Below are 17,865 nucleotides of genomic sequence, written 5' to 3' on the forward strand. Positions count from 1 at the left end.
GGGGGGGGGGTTAATGGTTAAAATGTATGGCGTGTATGAGGCTGAAGTTGGCAATACAACTCACACAGCTGTTGTATATGTATCATGTAAAAAGCTGCCACACCGCGGCCCTCAACTCTGTGCCATACCACAGAGTAACTTCATCACATAACTGCCCTCAAATACTTCTAATTCCAGATGCTAACCAGCAGCCTCTCCCTTGGAGCCTGCATGTAACAAGAAATCAGCAATTAAAATAGTTGTGAATGTTAACACCTTTCATCTCAGCTAAGAATGCTAAGCCTGACTGACACCCCCCAACCATTCTTGCCTCCAATTACATATGGCTGAAGGCTCTTCTCTGCATATTGTATGTTGCATTAATTTACCTTTTTAATTGTCTGCCCTGCTCCGTAACAAGAAAACAACAAATAATATTGGAGTGGCACCTTAAAGACTTGGATATCTCATAAATCTGCTGGTTTTTACAGCGTCACAAGGTGCTGCCGTTGTTTCCTCAGTTTGAAGCAGGGTGGGTTCATAAACTGACAAAGGCAATTTCACTTCCTTTTAAGTTAATGTTTAAAGGAATGTTTACTCTCACAATGGGCTTGCCTCCACTTGGAGAATAGCTGCATCTTAAACATGCTCAGCATCATCATGTTTCTGAGCAGGTCATTACCGGTCAGCGGATGTGAGTAAAGGAAATAGGCATTGACATGATGGGGCAGACCCACACATTTAGAGCACATGTGGATCTGTCCCACAATGTCAATGCATTTTTAAATCAGATGACTTCCCGCAAAGAATCATGGAAGCCATAGCTTGTTAAGGGTGCTGGGAATTTGTAACCACCTCCAACCACCGAGGCCAGGCAGAGGCAGCAGCTGGAAGAAAATAAGTGGTGGTACAGTGGCAGGATCTCCTGCCCTCTGTGGAGCTTGCTAGAAGTGGGTCGCTTCAGGTCACCTCATTGTTGCACCGGGCATGGGACTACAACTCCTATCATCCCTGACCAATGGCCATCCCAACTGGGGCTGATGATAGTTGGAGTTCAACCACATCTGGCAGGGGGCACAACTATTCCTGCCACTAGACACCAAGTCCAATGTTTTATCTGTTTCTTCCAGCCCTACTCCTGTAATGGCCACCCAAGAGACAAGTGGAACAAAAACAACAACAACCCACCCCCATGAAATCACTGTAGTGCAACTGTTTATTTGTATTTTTGCATATATAATTGATGGACAGAATAAAAATGCTTATTGAAAATAAATTAAATAAATAAAAGATTGAAGCAAGAAACACAGCACAGTGCAGAAACCATGTTCCTGTGTTTCCAATATCCTTCTGTTCCAAGGGAGTGGATGCTAGCATCTATGCACAGGAGCAAAACCTGAATCAGGACAGAGCAGATACTTTGCCTCAAGAAGAACTCAGGCACATCCCAGCTACGCTAGAGCTTAAAGAGGAGGTGCCTCCCAGCTCAGAGCAAAGGCCCCTCTAGTCCAGCATCCTGTATTCCACTGTAGCCAACCAGATATATGTTTTATCCTGGTGAGTCCATAGAAGCAGGCCACAGAAATCCGATGTCTGCAGCAGAAGCTGTTCCATTTCGCCAGTCTCTCTTCTAGGACTTCCGCAAAGCAGGCTTTGACAATAGTTCACCAGACCAGGGTGCACATAACAAAGACCCACATAATACCCATTTCTGCTAAATCCAGCTGGGCAAGTATGTGGGAACCAGAGGAGAAGATGATCCTGGAAGTCCCAAGTCACATGTTCTTCAGGGTCGTCATCATTCGGCTTGAGTTAAGAGGTAGGAAATGAGGTATACTGACACGGGCACCAGAATGATGAGGGACACCCAGACACTGATACTTAGGACAGACAATCTCCGGGACCTCCGAGCCCAGTCAGCCGCTGATACCTGGGAACCAGCCTTTTGCTTCTCACTAGCCTGGATGGGACAAAACCAAGAGAGAAAACCTCATTATTGATGTCACTTATTTTAAAGAAACAACTTTACATTTTAGGTCCCCTCCTCTGGAATTACCTTTCTCAGTGTATCTTGATGATATGTGTCATTTCCTTGCAACCTTTGATCTTAGTAGCCTTGACCCAGATTAAGGCTATATAATTCTAAGCTTGTTGTATAATCTTAGGAGGGGCGTACGGACGTGAAGGGGCATGGCTGCGACTCTCATTCAGGGACCCAGCACTTCTGGATTTGACTCCAAAGGCCTATGCCACAGAATGCCTGCCTTGCTGGGGAACTAGGGCTCCTTTCCCAGTCCAGGTGGGGTGGCTCGGCTGTCAGAGGGATGGCATGGCCCAGAACACCCCCAACATCCCTTTCTGGCCACACATTGCAGGGGAAGATCAGTAGTGGTGGCAAGCCCTCTCAGGGAATCTTGCCCACCATCTCCGGCCTTGTTGAGGAACCCCAAGGGTTCTCTAGAGCAGACTTTCATTGCCAGATGGAACGCAACGATTGCCGTGCCTTGGTTTCAGAGTGTACATCTCCACAGAGCATTCACTGCAGTTTCACCACATGACAAGAATGTGCGGGAGCTTCAAAGGCAGTAAATATTGGCCTGGGTGGGGCAGTGAGGTGGCTCCTGCCCACGACTGCAATACTCTGCTCAGGAAACATCTCACGCACACACCCCATTTAACAAAGTGGATCTATCATTTTGTTTCATTGATATGACAACCCTGGATATACTACATCACTGGATCTCAGTCACTTTTTACATCGCCTAACATAATATCACATTGGCATGCCTTGAATTTTTGAGCTGCCCATTTGTCCTGTAACTGCCCATGTGTGGGTCCAGCTGCCCATTTTTTGTTTAAAAAGCACACTTGCAAGGACACAGCAGGCACAGCTATAGTTATTTATCTGGAAAGGAAGGCAAGAGAATGGCAGAAGCTGTTAAGATCCCAGGGGGTTTTCATCTGATCAGTAAATACATTTGTAAAGGCTCAAGGTTTTCTCTAACCAAAGTGTACTCACAGTGGACCTAGTGAACTTAATGGATCCAAGTTTGCCGTCTTCACTATTTTAAATGGCTCTGTTCTGAGTATGATCAATATCAAACCCGCTTCCCCTCCCTAAGCCTCCAGGAATTCTTTCCCTAGAAACTGGTTCAGATACTGCACTGCATCCCTTGTCTCACAAGCAGCAGATAACTCACCTTGGTTGCATAGATCAGTGCTAGGACTCCGATGCAAGAGCAGCCACAGATGATGCTAAATATGGCCAGACCGCGCAGTCTGTGGTTATGAAAAGGAGGAGGCTTGGCAGGCATGTCCTGGATGTCTGCTGGGATCATCGTGATGGTCTCTGCAGCATCTTTCTGAAGGGTCCCATTTTTGAGCTCCTGCTCTCCTTCCATAGCAACTGGAAAGTTGCTGAAGTGTGCTGAGAAGCCTGCGCTTTTCTCTCTGCTGTTTCAATTATCGCCACGATCAGTGATGACCTGAGTCCACATTTGTGCTTCTAAATTCCAAGCCAGGAGCTTGAAATAGCCAGTGGAGAGTTCGATCTTAAGAGGGTCAGGTTCAAACCCCACCTCTTCTGTGAATTCTCTGTACAGCACTGAGAAAGTGACTTTCGCTCTTGGCCTCAAGTTTCCTTTGTGTAAAATACCTGGGCGTATTATCGCCCTACCTCACCGCTGCGAAAGGAAACGTGGAATTTAAAGAAATGTCTTTCACAAGCTGAAAGTGTTATAGAAATGATAAGGTAGCCACGCCCAAGAATTCACCTGAAGCCAAAAGGGTGTGATCCTCTTTATGCCTAAGTAAGTCTCAGTTCCTCAGTCTTCAGTACAGCTCCTCTGAAGGAAGAAATATTGAGAATAATCCAACATCCGCAGGCTGGGAGCTCACCTCTCAGAAACACTTTTATACACACCTGGCAGCTCCCAGTTTGTTTGGTTAGACCTTTTTTGGGCTGGGTCCCAGACTCTTTATTGGGTGAGGTCACTGTTGTTGGACCTGACTCAGGTATGCAGGTTGCAATTCCTCCTGAGATCATACTCTGCTTCCCTCTTTGTCTACAGGCTAGTGCTTCAGCTTAACTGGGTTGCAGTTCAGGGAAACTTAAGAGCAGGAATTTAAATTAATGCAGGCAATCTGGGGGCGGTCTCCTTAGCTGCTGAAGGGAGATCAGGCTGAAATGGCAAGGTAGGCAAAATTACCTGCTGGGAGCCGCCCAGAGTGGCTGGGGAAACCCAGCCAGATGGGCAGGGTATAAATTAATTTATGATGATGATGATGATGATCCACAGTCTCTGGGAAAGGGAGGGATGTAGTGGCACGAGTTAGCACTGTGGGTTCCTTCGCCCCTAACTTTTACACCTATCACAACTAGATTTTTATGACTTTTAAGTGGTTCCAAAAAAGAAGAGAGGGGGCGATACAATATTGCATCCACATATTGGTTGTCTAGCCTCACTGACTTCAATTTTAGAGCTATATAGTGTGGGACACACTTACTGTAGCCTTCACAGGTGTTTTTTCGGTCCCCCCCCCCAACTTTTATCCTAACAGAGATAGCAAAGCTGAATGCAGTGCCTCAGTAACAAAATGGACTCTTTTTCAACTCTTCTTTGCCAGTCCTTCAGATGCCTCAGGTCTGAGGCCTAGCACATCATGCTCTGAGGCTCAAGTGAGCTCAGCCTCCAGTTCTGCTCTCATGTAAATATGGCTAAGAACCAAACTGCAGAACTCTAGAATGGTTGCACCTGCTGGTTTACACATGTAGGTTTTGCAATAACACAGGATTCTCATTTCACCGTAACTGAGAACTTTGCATTAACTTCCAAGTACAGGTTTCACTCTTGGATTCTGCAAGATTTCACATTTTGATCCCCTGAAGGCACTTTTTAGAAGACAAAAGGGGCGTAAGAAAAGAAAGGCTGACCCATCCAGCCCTCTCTACCCCCTGCCAAAAGAACAAATGTTTCCTTTAAAAGTTGTTGTTTTGTAATTACAATTAAGCAACTGTAGCACAGAGGAACTACAGTGGAACCTCAGTTTTCAAACTTAATCCATTCTGGACGACTGTTCAGCTTCCGAAAAGTTCGAAAACCGAGGATCAATGGGCTGGCTGCAGTCAAGGGGGAAAAAATGAAAAATGTGGATCAGAAGCTGTTCGGCTTTCAAAAATAGTTTGAAAACCAGAGCAGTTACTTTTGGGTTTCGGCGTTCGGAAGCCGAAACGTTCCAAAACGGAGGCATTTGGGAACCGAGGTTTGACTGTATCTGTTTAAATTAAGGACTTGTTTCCTAGCATTACCTGTACCCATTTGGCCACTGCCCGGGTGGTTCTCATTTCTACAGCCACTCATATAATAGCCCCAAAGTGGGCTGTGTTTCAGAGGAATGCAGCCACTTGCTTTTTCACAAAACACTATGTTGTATGGAAAAGCTACAAGTCAGAAGGCTGTTATGAGAGGAATATGCCAAAAATGAATCAAAAGGCCTAAAAAGTGTTAACGGGAAGTCATATATCAACTGACTCATTGTTTACTCTTGGTTACTGTTGGCTTCGGAAGGTGTCATTCCTGATGCTGGCTACAAAAATGTGACCAAACTGGTCCCCCGTTGTTTGTGGCATTGCCTGGCAGTGGGAACTTTTGTGCAATTGCCCCGTCCCTCAGCTGAGGCGTGCCCTTGTTTAGACTTGCCTGGGCCCATTTCTGGCTCCTTGATAATCTATTCTTGCTCATGGTACTTTCCAGATTAGATAAAAAACCTAGATATTGCAATAGCAAGGAACTAGCTCTTCTCCACCAACCTGTGGAGGTAGTACAGGCCTCCCTATTAATCCCCGCTCCCTGAAAGGTATAAAACCAAGAGGGAGCGACTTCTCTCCCCCAGCGATCAAGAGACATTAAGAGTCAGAGGACACGCTCCAGCCAGTCAGAGACTTAGGGTGCAAAGCAGAGTCAATGAGGGGTAAAGTCCAAGGATTGTCCCACAGGCTTGGCAAGTGGCTTGGAGGACTGCATTTGGCCCCTATGCCTAAGTTTCCTCACCCCTATCAACACTGTTAGAGCCCAAAAAACATTCCTTTTGGTACGAATGCTCTTGCACCAAAGAGGATACCTCACCCAGAGTACAAAATAAATAAGGATGGACGCCCTGTGAGGGGCGCGGGTGGTGCTGTGGTCTAAACCACCGAGCCTCTTGGGCTTGTCAAGCAGAAGGTTGGCAGTTTGAATCTGCCCAACAGGGTGAGCTCCCGTTGCTCTGTCCCAGCTTCTGCCAACCTAGCATTTTGAAAGCACAACAGTGCAAGTAAGAACCCCTGCAGCAGGAAGGTAAACAGTGTTTCCATGCACTCTGGTTTACGTCACGGTGTTCCATTGTGCCAGAGGTTTAGTCATGCAGGCCACATGACCTGGAAAGCTGCATGTGGACAAATGCCAGCTCCATAGCTGTCAACCTTCCCCTTTTTTGTGGGAAATTCCCTTATTCCAGCAGAGTTTCCCGCTGCTATCCCGGATTGTTAGATATCCCGTAGACTGTCCCCGGGACAGGTGAGGCTGCTGATCCCTTATTTTTGAGGATGCTGATCCCTTATTTTCGAGGCTGTTGATCCCTTATTTTCAAATCTGAAAATTGACAGCTATGGCCAGCTCCCTTGGCTTGAAGCAAGATGAGCACACACCCCAGTCGTCCTTGACTGGATCTAACCGTCCAGGGGTCCTTTAACTTTACCATACCTGCCCCTGTGAGTCACTGAACTTCTGCATATATGGATTTTAGAAAATGGTGTGCCCCACCTTGTCATCACTTGACAGTGGAGGAAGACTGGAGAGCTCTCACAGAGGAGCTGAAAGAGGCCGTTTAGAAGACCGTGCTGCTTTTAGCAGCCAACCTGCTCAGTGTGTTTTTTCCTACCCTGGAAAATTTTTTAGTCCTGAGCCTCAGTGTATAAAAGCAGGGATGTAGCCCTCCTAATGCTGTTACTATTAATTATATTTGTTGTATGTGTTGCTTGCCTCTAGCTCCTGTCAGCCTCTGCAAGCATGGCCAAGAGTCACACCTGACAGAGGCCATAATCTCTGAAAGACCACAGGTCCCCCATCCCAGAGGTAAAAGATAATCCCGTCCTCTCAAAAGCCAGTCATGGCACACAAGCTGGTTTTAGACTAAATGAGAAGTTATCTTTTTTTTTTTTATAAATATTTATTAAGGTTTTTAAATATAAATAACTTCTCATTTATATTTAAATGAGAAGTTATCTTTTTGAATATAAGAGTGTGGGCAGAGGGAGGGCCTGTGAGAGCCTGAGGCTTGCTCATGCAACCCAATGCAATGGCCTTATATTGTGCATGAACCAAGCGTTGGATCTTCTAAGGCAGAGCTTTCCAAACTTTTCATGTTGGTGATGCACTTTTTAGACATGCATTATTTTGCTACACAGTAATTCAGTTTATTAGCAAACCGGAGGTTAAACTAACCCCTTTCCAGCCCCAGAAGCATTCAGACGACACATCTGCACACTGCAGCCAACACACTAATGTGTTGCAACAGTGTTTGGAAAGCTCTGTTCTAGGGCACTGGTGGAGCACCAGAAGTTCCGGGACTCCAGTTCCTATCAGCCCTAGTCAGGATGCTCAAGAGTCAGGGATGATGGAAACTGTAGACAAGCATTGGGAGGTCCACAGGTATCCCATCCCATCTCTGCTCCAAGAAGACTGAAACAATCAGAAAAGGAAGCACGAAGTGTCTTCTTTTTTAAAAAAAGACTCTACAGACCCATTTGGTGTGCTGTTGGTTTTTCTTTTTTTTAACACTTTATTCATAGCATTATTCTGAAGAAAGATTACATCGGTCTTCTGTACAAGTTCTGAACATGCTTCAGTAGGAAAGACAGCTCCATGGGAACACCTCCCCCTCCACCCCAACTGCACCCCCTTCCCCCAAACCAGAGAACTACTGCCACCCCTCAATCCCACTGCGGTGGGGGAGGGGAGGGAACGTTGTGCTCCCCTATACAAAATAACCTTTGCATAGATTATGTTCAAAAGAACCTATTTTACAATGAGAGCTGTACACAGAGAGGCAGGGAAGGGAAGAGGGATTTGATCCAACTCAGAAGCCCACAGAGTCCTCGGAGCAGTGAGGCTGCAATATACATCATTAAAAATAAGACCATCTCTCCTGGTGGCAATGCAAAACGTGAGGGCACAACCTTCCCCTTTTCACGGAGACAACTCTGCTACCTCCTTGTGCCTCAAGAGGGCCCTAAGCTGTGAACGGAATAAACAGGGCGACAATCAAAAGGGAAAGCCAGAGAAGGGGACCCAGCATTTGGTCACTGTCATTTAAAAACCAACCCAGAGGCATTAAAAAAGTAAGAGCTAATTGTGTTATAAATCAGGAGGGCATCCCCTGCGGGTTTCTTGAGGGGAAGGGGCCGAGGAAAAGGATGAAGAGCCCCAAAATGTGATTTTTAAAAAGGATGCAAGTGCCTAACGAAAGGCTGAACGGAGGCTTCCCAAAGTGGTACTGAACTTTGCGGGGGCCATTCAGTGGCAGCGGGAGCCCTGAAGCGTCACTCAGGAGGCCACACCTCTATGGGGCTGCTCCCCCACCCACTCCATGATCAGCAAGTAGCAGAATTAATTGGGAACAGTGCTGGCTCTGTCACTTCCCCCACGAGGGAGCAGCTGAGCTACACATCCAGAGCTAGCCAACTTTTGCAGGAGTGTCCCTCGCCCTGCTCTGAGACAAAGCATCCGGGAGGGAGCAGCCACGCCTGCTGCCCTCCTCCCCCTCCAAGTAGTACTCTTAACAGTCAAGTCTGGAATGCAGGGAGCTGTGTGGGGACAGGTGAGCCCCATCGGCTGCCCTCCATGATAACGGGAGGATCGAGAGCAAGGGGTGGGTCGGGGCAGGGGGCTAAAACTGCTTACAGTATGTGCGAGGAAGAGCTGGCCATTGCCCACCCCCCACAGAGAAGTGACGGCAGAACTTCTCGCGCTGTGGTCACGTCTTGGGCTTGCGGCCTCTGTTACTTAGTGAAGAGGTAACCGGGGTGGCTGGAGAAGGAGCGCAGGAGGGAGATAGCACCCCAGAGCCTCCCCCCGCTGAGGTGGGCACGGAAGCAGGGCCCGTTTTCCTGGTGGGGATGGGGGAGGAGGCCGGCCGGGTGCCATCACTGGGCTTGGCTGCGCTACGGAGAATCCGGTCAGCCGGGCTCCCAGTGCGCCAACCCCGCCCCCGCCCCCTGCCCCGCCCACCACCCGACTCATAGCACTGGCGCTTGGGCTGTTGGGAGCACTTGTTGCTGCTGGACTCTGAGGAGGACCTCAGGGAGGACTCGGACTCCCCACCCTCTTGCTCCGAGGTGGCCTGGGGAGCGGGTGACCGGCTGCTGTTGCTCACCCGGCTGCCCTTCAGGAAGCAGCGGCGTTTCCGTCGCTGAGTCTCGCGCTCCAGTGGTGGGACGAGGCTGCCGGGCCGTAGGCGGGTGGAGCGGGCGGGGGCGTCCCCAGAAGGCTGCTCCCAAGCGCTGCTCTCTGCAGACGAAGCACCCTCGGGGAGCGCCTGCTTTGGGGAGGGCTGGGCTAAGCCCTCGCCACAAGACTCTGGTTTTTCCTCGCGCTTGAGCAGAGCCAGCCTGGTGAGCGGCCGGGAGTCCTCGCCCTCCGAGGAGCTCTGACTGACGCCCGGCAATGACGGGCCCAGTTCATCCTTTCTCCTCCTCCGTCGCCGCTTGCGGACAGGGGGAGCCGGGGTCTCCTTCTTCTCGGTGGAGATCTCGTGGTCAGAGGGTGAGGTGGGAGGTGGCACGGCCTCCACACGAGGGGAAGGTGGGTTCTTTGGGGGCCGACCCCTCTTCCGCTTGGGCGGAGACTCGGAAGTTGTGGAACTGAGGGCAGCTTGGGGCGAGGGGCGGGGTGGTCGGGGCAGGGAAGGCAGTGCTTGAATCTCTGGGGAGGCTTCTGCTGCAGAGACAGCTCTAGGGGGAGTAGGAAGGGGCACACACGTTCCTGCGGAGAATTTGGAAACAGGCTTGGGGGGAGCGGCCAACAGTTCTCGTGCCTTAGGAGCTGGTTTAGAAACGGAGGTGGGTTTGGGATGCACAGGCATTCGGTTCCGCGCCTTGGGGGATACTTTTGAGATAGACGTTGTATTGGGATTGGGATGCAAGTCCAGCGATTCGTGAATCTTAGGTATTGCTTCTGCCACAGGGGTGGGCGTAGGGGACTTGTCCCGCTGCTCCTGTACATTAGGGAGTAGCCCTGTGACCAGAGGATTTGCAGAGGAGGCTGGCAGAACTTCAGAATGAGAAGGCTTTGGAGACACAACGGGGGCCTCCCTTATCTTGGGGGGGCGGCCACGCCGTCGCTTTTCCACAGGAGAGTTGTTCTCACTACTCTCCGTTTTACCCTTGGGAGACTTGGTCTTGGGTGAGGTTGTCTGGGGCACCTTCTTGTTTAGCGTCTTACTTTTGAGCTGGGTCTTGGGCACCTTCTTCTCGGAGGTCTTGCTTTGGGGCTGGGTCTCGGGCACCTTCTTCTCAGAGGTCTTGCTTTGGGGCTGGGTCTCGGGCACCTTCGTCTCAGAGGTCTTGCTTTGGGGCTGGGTCTTGGGCACCTTCTTCTCTGTGGTCTGACTCTGGGGGGTGGTCTCCTGGACAGGTTCCGGGAGGGGCTGGAGCAGCCCTGGACTCTGCTGCTCAGAGGACTTGTTCTTGGGGGGACGCCCTCGCTTGCGTTTCATAGGCTCAGCAGAAGGGCTAGTGTGTGTCTCTCCTCTTAGGCCACCATCTCTCTCCTTAGCTGCTGCCCGGCTCTCCAGCTCGATTCTCCGACGGGCAGGCAAGTCTCGCAGCAATGGCAACTCTTTGCCAGAAGGGGAGGAGGGCTCTGGCTCTGACATGCTCTGAGCTGAGCTGTTGCTGGGACTCACCACGGTGCTGTTGGCGGTATCCAACTTGCGCACACGATTACGGCGACGCCGAATCAGCTCTTTCTCCTCCACCACTGTGACCAGCCGCCCTGGCAGCTTGCGCAAAACTTTGGCGGCAGGGCCATCTTGGTCCTGACAGCTCTGCCGGATCTGCACGTCCGCACTGGTTCGACGGCGAGGGGTTTTAATCAGCGACAGACTCTCATCTGCAGATGGCGCTCCTGAGCAGACAGCAGTATCTGATGGACTCACCTGTGAGGAGACAGCTGGCAGGCACGTGGCCTGAATTTCAGCCTCTTTGTTTTGGTGCTCCTCCTCATGAAGTTTCTTCCCAACAACCCCTTGATCCTGCTTGTGTGACTCCTTGGGGCTCTTGCTTTCACTGCTTGAGACCTCTGGTGTTGGCAATACAGTCTCTCCAGGTGCAATCTCAGACTCCGGCTCATCTAGGAGGCTTGAAGTGGGACATGGCAAGTCTTCTGCTCTGGGAAACTGCTCCAAACCATTTGGCTCCTTGACACAGGGCGGAGCTTCCAGTTGAACAAGGGAGCCAGCAACTGGCATGGAGTGGTCCAGGGAAGGAAGCACAGGCACATCAATCTTAGGGGTCTCACTGTCCAACCTGGATGATGCACTAACTGTGGAATCCAGGGGGGTGGCCTCTGAGCTTCTAGAGGTGAATGTCTTAGATGCTGTTCTGTCAGGACCATCGGAAGGTGCTGGCCCTTGAACAACCTCAGGCCTGTGTGCCTCAAATACAGAGTTCAGTGACTCCTGTACCTCAGTACTGCAAGAGGTGCTCATGTCTGCTTCTTCCTCTGACCTTGGCAGGCTCTCCTTTTGCTCCCTCAATGGTAGGTCTACCTCACAAGCAGCCTCGGGTTGTTTCTCATTAGGTAGTTCCACAGTGGCAAGGAGACTCACTGCACTTGGTGCCCTCTCTTTAGTTGCTGGAACCTCAAGGACAGCCTTCTCAGTGCCAGGAGGTGACTGTGTACTCAACAACTTCTCCTCAGCCACTAGCACATCTTGTGCCTGGAAGACTGGTACTTCCACATTTGGGACATTCTTGGAAACATGGGGCTCAGGGGCTGATGGACTGAGCTGGGCACTTTCTTTCTCTTCCTGCTCTTTTAAAACTGTTTTTAAACTGGCTACCTCTCCATCAAGTGCCTGAGGAGGAAGCTGGAGGAGTTGTGCCTCATTTACTGTTATTTCTAACCTAGGAGGGTTGGATGGGAGTTTATCCAACTCACAGGGTTTCTCAGGCTTCTGCAGGCCTGGTCTCACCTCCTTATCCAAGCCAGTATCTATTCTCTGGGGGCCACTTTGTGGCAACTTATCACCAGCAGGCTGGGTTTCTGTCCTTGGAGAAGTTCCTTTTAGCATCCTGTCACCTGCAGCCCCTGAATCTGCCTTCTGTGGAGTAACTGGTAGCAACTTCTCCGCAGCAGACAAGGTCTCTGTCCTGTGGGGATTATTTCTCAAAACCCTGTCACCAGAAGCAGAAGCCTCAGTCCTGTGGGGAGCTGTTTTCGGCGCCCTCTCCCCAGTCACTGGGGCCTTAGTCCAGGGCTCCTCTCGGCGGGCCAAAGTTCTGCGGGAGTGCAGGGCAGCCTGGGCAGGCTTTTCCTCCCGCACCAACTCCCTACGCACAGCAGCCCCTCGCGTGTGTTGAGCTACTTGGGGCAGGCTATCGTCTTCCTCATCCGTCACCATGTGGGAATGCCGGAGATTGGGTAGTCTTGCCTGGGGGGATTCCCCATCTCCACTCTCCCCATCCCGCAGCAGGAGGCGGGTGCTACGCAGCCTTTCACTCATGCGGGTGCCTGTCCTCTCTGAGGCTGTGCGGCTTGAACCCTTGGACTTCTTACTCTTCTTGCTGGTGCCTTCCTCAACAAGATAGCTCTCATCCTCATCCTCTGGCAGCTTGAAGACTACCTCATCCTTTGCCTGGTCAATATCTTTGCGGGCAGCTTCTACTTGTTCCTAAGGACAACAGAGCAGGGAGCTTAATAGACAGCCAAAGGGGAACTACTACTGATTTAACAAGTGATGCCAACCAGGCTTGGTCTATTCAGTGGCACCAGAGAGAGTAGGACTCTTAAGAGGCCTGAGCCATCTTCTTCCCCGATAAGACTGAGCACACAACACCATAACTTCTAATAACAACCCACAGAAGCTCCTCCTACAAGTTTCTGAGCCTTGGTGTCATGACCATGAAAGATTGCTGTGCATTTGTCTTTAAAAAGTTGCCATCTGACTGAGGAGCTCACCAACTTCAAACTGGCAGGTGCAACCAATCAGTCACAGAGCATCCCTCCAGCTGTGCTTGCCTGACAAGATACTATGCAGGGGGTGCTTCCAGTCAGGGGTAGGGAATTTACCTCTGCCTGCTTCAGCTCCTCCCGACTGATGTCCTCTAGAGATGCCTCCAGGAAGTTCATGGCATAACGTTCAATAGGGGTGAGCTGCAAAAGGAAAAGGAACTTCAGAGGGGTATCTGAGGGAAACTGCAGGCCAAGTCAGTCAGAATAGGGGAAAACGTGGAGAGCCAGGTTATCAGGGTGGCTGCAGCGGAGGGGTGGGAAGGAGATGGAATAGGAACTGAAACTTCTAGAATGATTTTGGCTACCAAGTGTCTTGGAAAACGAGGGCCTATAGTTCAATGGCAGAGTACTTGTTCTTCATGACTCAAATTCCATCATCTTCAGTTTAAAAAAATCTCTGCTTGAGATTTTGGAGAATTGCTGCCAATCAGAGTAGACAGCACTAGTAGACAGTCTGATTAAGGAAGCCTCAAACATGCACATACCATGGAGGAACAGAACCACCATTCCATCCCCATCTAATTTAGTCTAAAAGTTGATAAGCACTTCCATTTTCTAAAGGGGCACCAAGAAACTGTGTACCTGTTCCACCAGTGAGGCAATCTCCTGCTCAGCTTTAGACATCTCCTCTTCTTCTTCCCTGCTGGGCCGATCTTCTGTGTCCAAAGGGATGTTCTCATTGAACTCTGCCAGCTCAGCCACTTGCTCTGCTTTGGCCTGGGTAGCTGCCCGGATGTCTTCGGGGTCTTCTGCCTTGCACAGTGCCTGTGAGTCAGAGATAGCCACACAGATGTAAACAAGGACTCTCTTTGTTGGAGGGCCACCACTTTTATTTTCAATATGAAAGCTGAAAGCTTACCTGCTCCAGAATCTGTGTCTGCTTGGTGGCCATGGGGTCCTCTTCATCCTCCTGTGCTACAGCTGAGGCCTCCCCTTCTTTCTTGGCTGGCTCATCTAGGGGCATGTCAAACAGCTCCCGAATTGTTTGCTGAGGAGCACAGAAATAAACACATTACAAACAGGCCTTACAGAAGTGAGCTCCTCATTCTCAGCATACACGTCAGAAACCCAGTTGCAGCAAACTAATTTGTCTGTAAAATGCCATGAGATTCTTGTTTTGCCGTTCTTGCAGCAGACCAACACGGCTACTCCCAAGGATGTCTCAGGATAATACAAGTATTAAGGAACTCTTCATGAGGCTCAGCATCAAAACAGTGGCACTGCAAAGCCAACTGTCCGAAAGGCTATACAAAGCAGATTTCTGCAGGCAGGTCTTGACTGATCTGTGTGGTCACCTGTTTGAAATAGGCTGTCGTGAAGTTGCCACCCTCAATAGCCATATCTCCAAGCATCCTCTTCTGATTGGCCTTCTTCAGGATATTTTCCTCCACTGTCCTTTCACTGATCAACCTGTACAAAGCACCAGAGAGTCAACATTCAAGTTACTGCTAGCCTGAACAGCTTCTATATGTTACTGTGCCACCCTATTACAAGTCTCTTTCAGGAAGTGTGTCCTGCAGTCTCTGCAATGGCTAAATAACAACAATTGTACCTGCCCATCCGACCGGGTTGCCCTAGCCACTCTGGGCAGCTTCCAACAAATATCAAGGACTTCCCTATACAGGGCTGCCTTCAGGTGTCTTCTAAAAGTAGTATAGATGTCTATCACTTCCTAAAGAACACGTTTCATATGCAAAAAGGTCCAAGGTTTAGTCCCTGCTATCTCAAGGTAAGGCTGGGAAAAATCTCTGGGAACCCTGAAGAACCACAGCTAGTCAGTGAAGATAATATTGAGCTAGTCTAGACTGACTGGGCACAATAATATAATAATTTTATTATTTATACCCCACACATCTGGCTGGGTTTCCACAGCCACTCTGGGCTGCTTACAGCATATCTAAAAACATCAGTCCTTAAAAACTTCCCTAAACAGGGCTACCTTCAGATGTCTTTAAAAGTCAGATAGTTGTTTATTTCCTTGACATCTGATGGGAGGGTGTTCCACAGGGAGGGTGCCACTACTGACAAGGCCCTTGGCCTGGTTCCCTGTAACCTCACTTCTCGCAGTGAGGGAACCAGCAAAAGACCTTCGGAGGACCTCAGTGTCCGGGTTGAGCGATGGGGGTGGAGACGCTCCTTCAGGTATACTGGGCTGAGGCTGTTTAGGGCTTTAAAGATCAGCACCAACACTTTGAATTGTCCTCGGAAATGTACTGGGAGCCAGTGAAGATCCTTTAAGACCGATATTATAAGGTCCCGGTGGCCACTCCCAGTCACCAGTCTAGCTGTCGCATTCTGGATTAGTTGTAGTTTCCAAGTCACCTTCAAAGGTATCCCCATGTAGAGAGCATTGCAGTAGTCCAAGCATGAGATAACTAGAGCATGCACAACTCTGGCGAGACAGTCGGCGGGCAGGTAGGGTCTCAGCCTGTATACCAGATGGAGCTGGTAGACAGCTGCCCTGGACACAGAATTGACCTGTGCCTCCATGGACAGCTATAAGGCTGCACACTTGGTCTTTTAGGAGCAGTGTTAGACCCGCTGTACCCCAAGAACAGTACTTCTGTCTTGTCAGGATTCAACCTCAATTTGTTAGCCGCCATCCATCTGCCAACTGCCTACAGACACACACAGGACCTTCACTGCCCTCACTGGTTCTGATATGAAGGAACGGTAGAGCTGGGTATCATCTTCATACTGGGACACCCAGCTCAAACCCCCTGATGATCTCTCCCAGTGGCTTCATGTAGATGTTAAAAAGCATGAGGGAGAGGACCGATCCCTGAGGCACCCCACAAGTGAGAGCCAGGGGTCTGAACACTCATCCTCCAACACCACTTTCTGGACACAGCCCAGGAGGAAGGAGCGGAACCACTGCATAACAGTGCCTCCAGCTCCTCTAGATGGTCCCGAAGGATGTCATGCTTGATGGTATCAAAGGCCACTGAGAGATTCAGCAGAACTAGGAAACAGTTTTCACCTCTTTCCCTAAACCCACCGGAGATCATCGACCAGTGCGACCAAGGCAGTTTCAGTCCCATGATGAGGCTTGAATCTCGATTGGAAGGGATCCAAATGGTCTACATACTCCAGGCGTGCTTGGAGTTGTTAGCAACCACCCGCTCAATCACCTTGCCCAAGAATGGAAGATCTGAGACTGGGCAATAGCTGGCCATATTAGCTGGGTCCAAAGATGAAGCGCCTCTTTCAGCGGGTCTGGGAAAGCTCCCTCACAGAGGGAAGCATTCACCACCCTGCAGAGCCCATCGCCCAGCCCTTCCCGCTCGTTTTTATAAGCCAGGATGGGCAAGGATCAAGGAGACAGGTGGTCAGTTTCACAAGTCCAAGCAGCCTGTCCACATCCTTGGAGGCAGCTTCCTATGCCAGAGGCACAAGGAGCCCAGCTAACCTGTAGATGTGAACATCACGCGTCTGCCCGATACGGTGGCAGCGATCTTGGGCCTGGGCATCCATGGTGGGGTTCCAGTCACTGTCATAGAACACCACAGTGTCGGCACCCGTCAGGTTCACTCCCACACCACCACTGCGCGTTGACAAGATGAAACAGAAGATGCGCTTGTCTGCATTGAAGCGCTCCATCAGTGCCTGCCAGGATTAGAGAAAAATCTGGAGCCAAGGAGGAAAGAAATCCAAGACCCAAACTCCTGGTTTTACTTTTGAGCTTTGGAAAATGTACATAGTTTACAAGCCGGAAAAGTAAGGAAGCAAGACCAGTATACAATAATTTCCTTAATTCTGCAATCATAAAAACCATCTTCTATCTCCTGGATTACTCAAAAAGACACTACATAAAGAAGATGGAGATTCCTTAACTTCCATGACTTTCTTTTCTCATGCCATCCTGTCCCTGCTCTATAATCCATATTTGCCCAGGCATTTCCTCCTGTCATCACATTGCTCCTTGCCAATAGTGACATAATTATGGGGCAAAATGTAGACAGTAGTACCCAAATCTGGCAATTTCAGGTTTGAACCTTTGCAATCTTTGTACAATTCCCCCCCCCCCCGATTTCTTTTAGCCACCTTTTGATATAATAATCACTAAGGCAGCTTACAGACTACAATAATAAAAAAAGACACACACACAAAATTCACTCAGTAGCCCCTTTGTTCTCTATCAGATGGCAAAAGGCCACGAATGAGCTTCCTTTCATTGCCCCAAATGCAGACTAGCATTCTCCTGGAGTTTCATGTTTTGATTTTCTTGGATGCACACCTTGACAGACCCATTTGCCAAAGCAGTCTCTGAGCACTTTGTAAGTGGCCACAGGCTGTTACTGCCTACCTGCCGCTGCTCCACACGGGTGCTACCATCCAGCCGCAAGTAGATATGTCCATGATAGTTGAGAAACTGCTCCAGCACATCCAACATGCGAGTCATCTGAGTGAAGATAAGGACCCGGTGGGCACCAGCCTTGAGCTGCCGAAGCAGAACATCCAAAGTCTGCAGTTTCCCTGGAGGGGGAAAAAGGGCCAGAAAGAAAAACTGAGCAAAGGACAAAGAGTGCCCAGCAGGATAACTGAACACAGTTCGCCCTAGCAGCTTTAATGCACAACACTCCACATTGTCCTGGCTCCTAACTGGCAACATGCA

The 17,865-nt window shown here is 49.8% G+C and overlaps 2 protein-coding genes across 7 annotated transcripts in view; both read right to left on the reverse strand.

Moving 5' to 3' along the window:
- Positions 1-1,177: 1,177 nt before the first annotated feature.
- TMEM265 (transmembrane protein 265) lies at positions 1,178-3,901 on the reverse strand. Its single transcript, XM_081835543.1, has 2 exons — positions 3,180-3,901; positions 1,178-1,939 (listed from the first exon to the last, which is right to left on the reverse strand). Exons 1-2 carry the CDS (start codon positions 3,378-3,380, stop codon positions 1,778-1,780), a joined length of 363 nt encoding a protein of 120 aa, XP_081691669.1. The 5' UTR covers positions 3,381-3,901; the 3' UTR covers positions 1,178-1,777.
- Positions 3,902-7,761: 3,860 nt separating this feature from the next.
- The window catches only part of SRCAP (Snf2 related CREBBP activator protein), a 31,712-nt gene continuing 21,608 nt past the window's right edge, over positions 7,762-17,865 (reverse strand). For all 6 annotated transcript variants that reach the window (XM_081835127.1, XM_081835128.1, XM_081835126.1 and 3 more), the window contains 7 exons: positions 17,557-17,726; positions 16,660-16,856; positions 14,546-14,660; positions 14,110-14,238; positions 13,833-14,015; positions 13,308-13,391; positions 7,762-12,909 (listed from right to left, as the gene is read on the reverse strand). In XM_081835127.1, coding sequence (XP_081691253.1) covers positions 8,992-12,909; positions 13,308-13,391; positions 13,833-14,015; positions 14,110-14,238; positions 14,546-14,660; positions 16,660-16,856; positions 17,557-17,726 — 4,796 coding nt within the window. In that variant the 3' untranslated portion in view covers positions 7,762-8,991. The remainder of the gene's footprint in view (positions 12,910-13,307; positions 13,392-13,832; positions 14,016-14,109; positions 14,239-14,545; positions 14,661-16,659; positions 16,857-17,556; positions 17,727-17,865) is intronic.

The sequence above is a fragment of the Podarcis erhardii genome, assembly GCF_964252035.2.
Source record: "Podarcis erhardii genome assembly, chromosome: 13".
Lineage (NCBI taxonomy): Eukaryota > Metazoa > Chordata > Lepidosauria > Squamata > Lacertidae > Podarcis > Podarcis erhardii.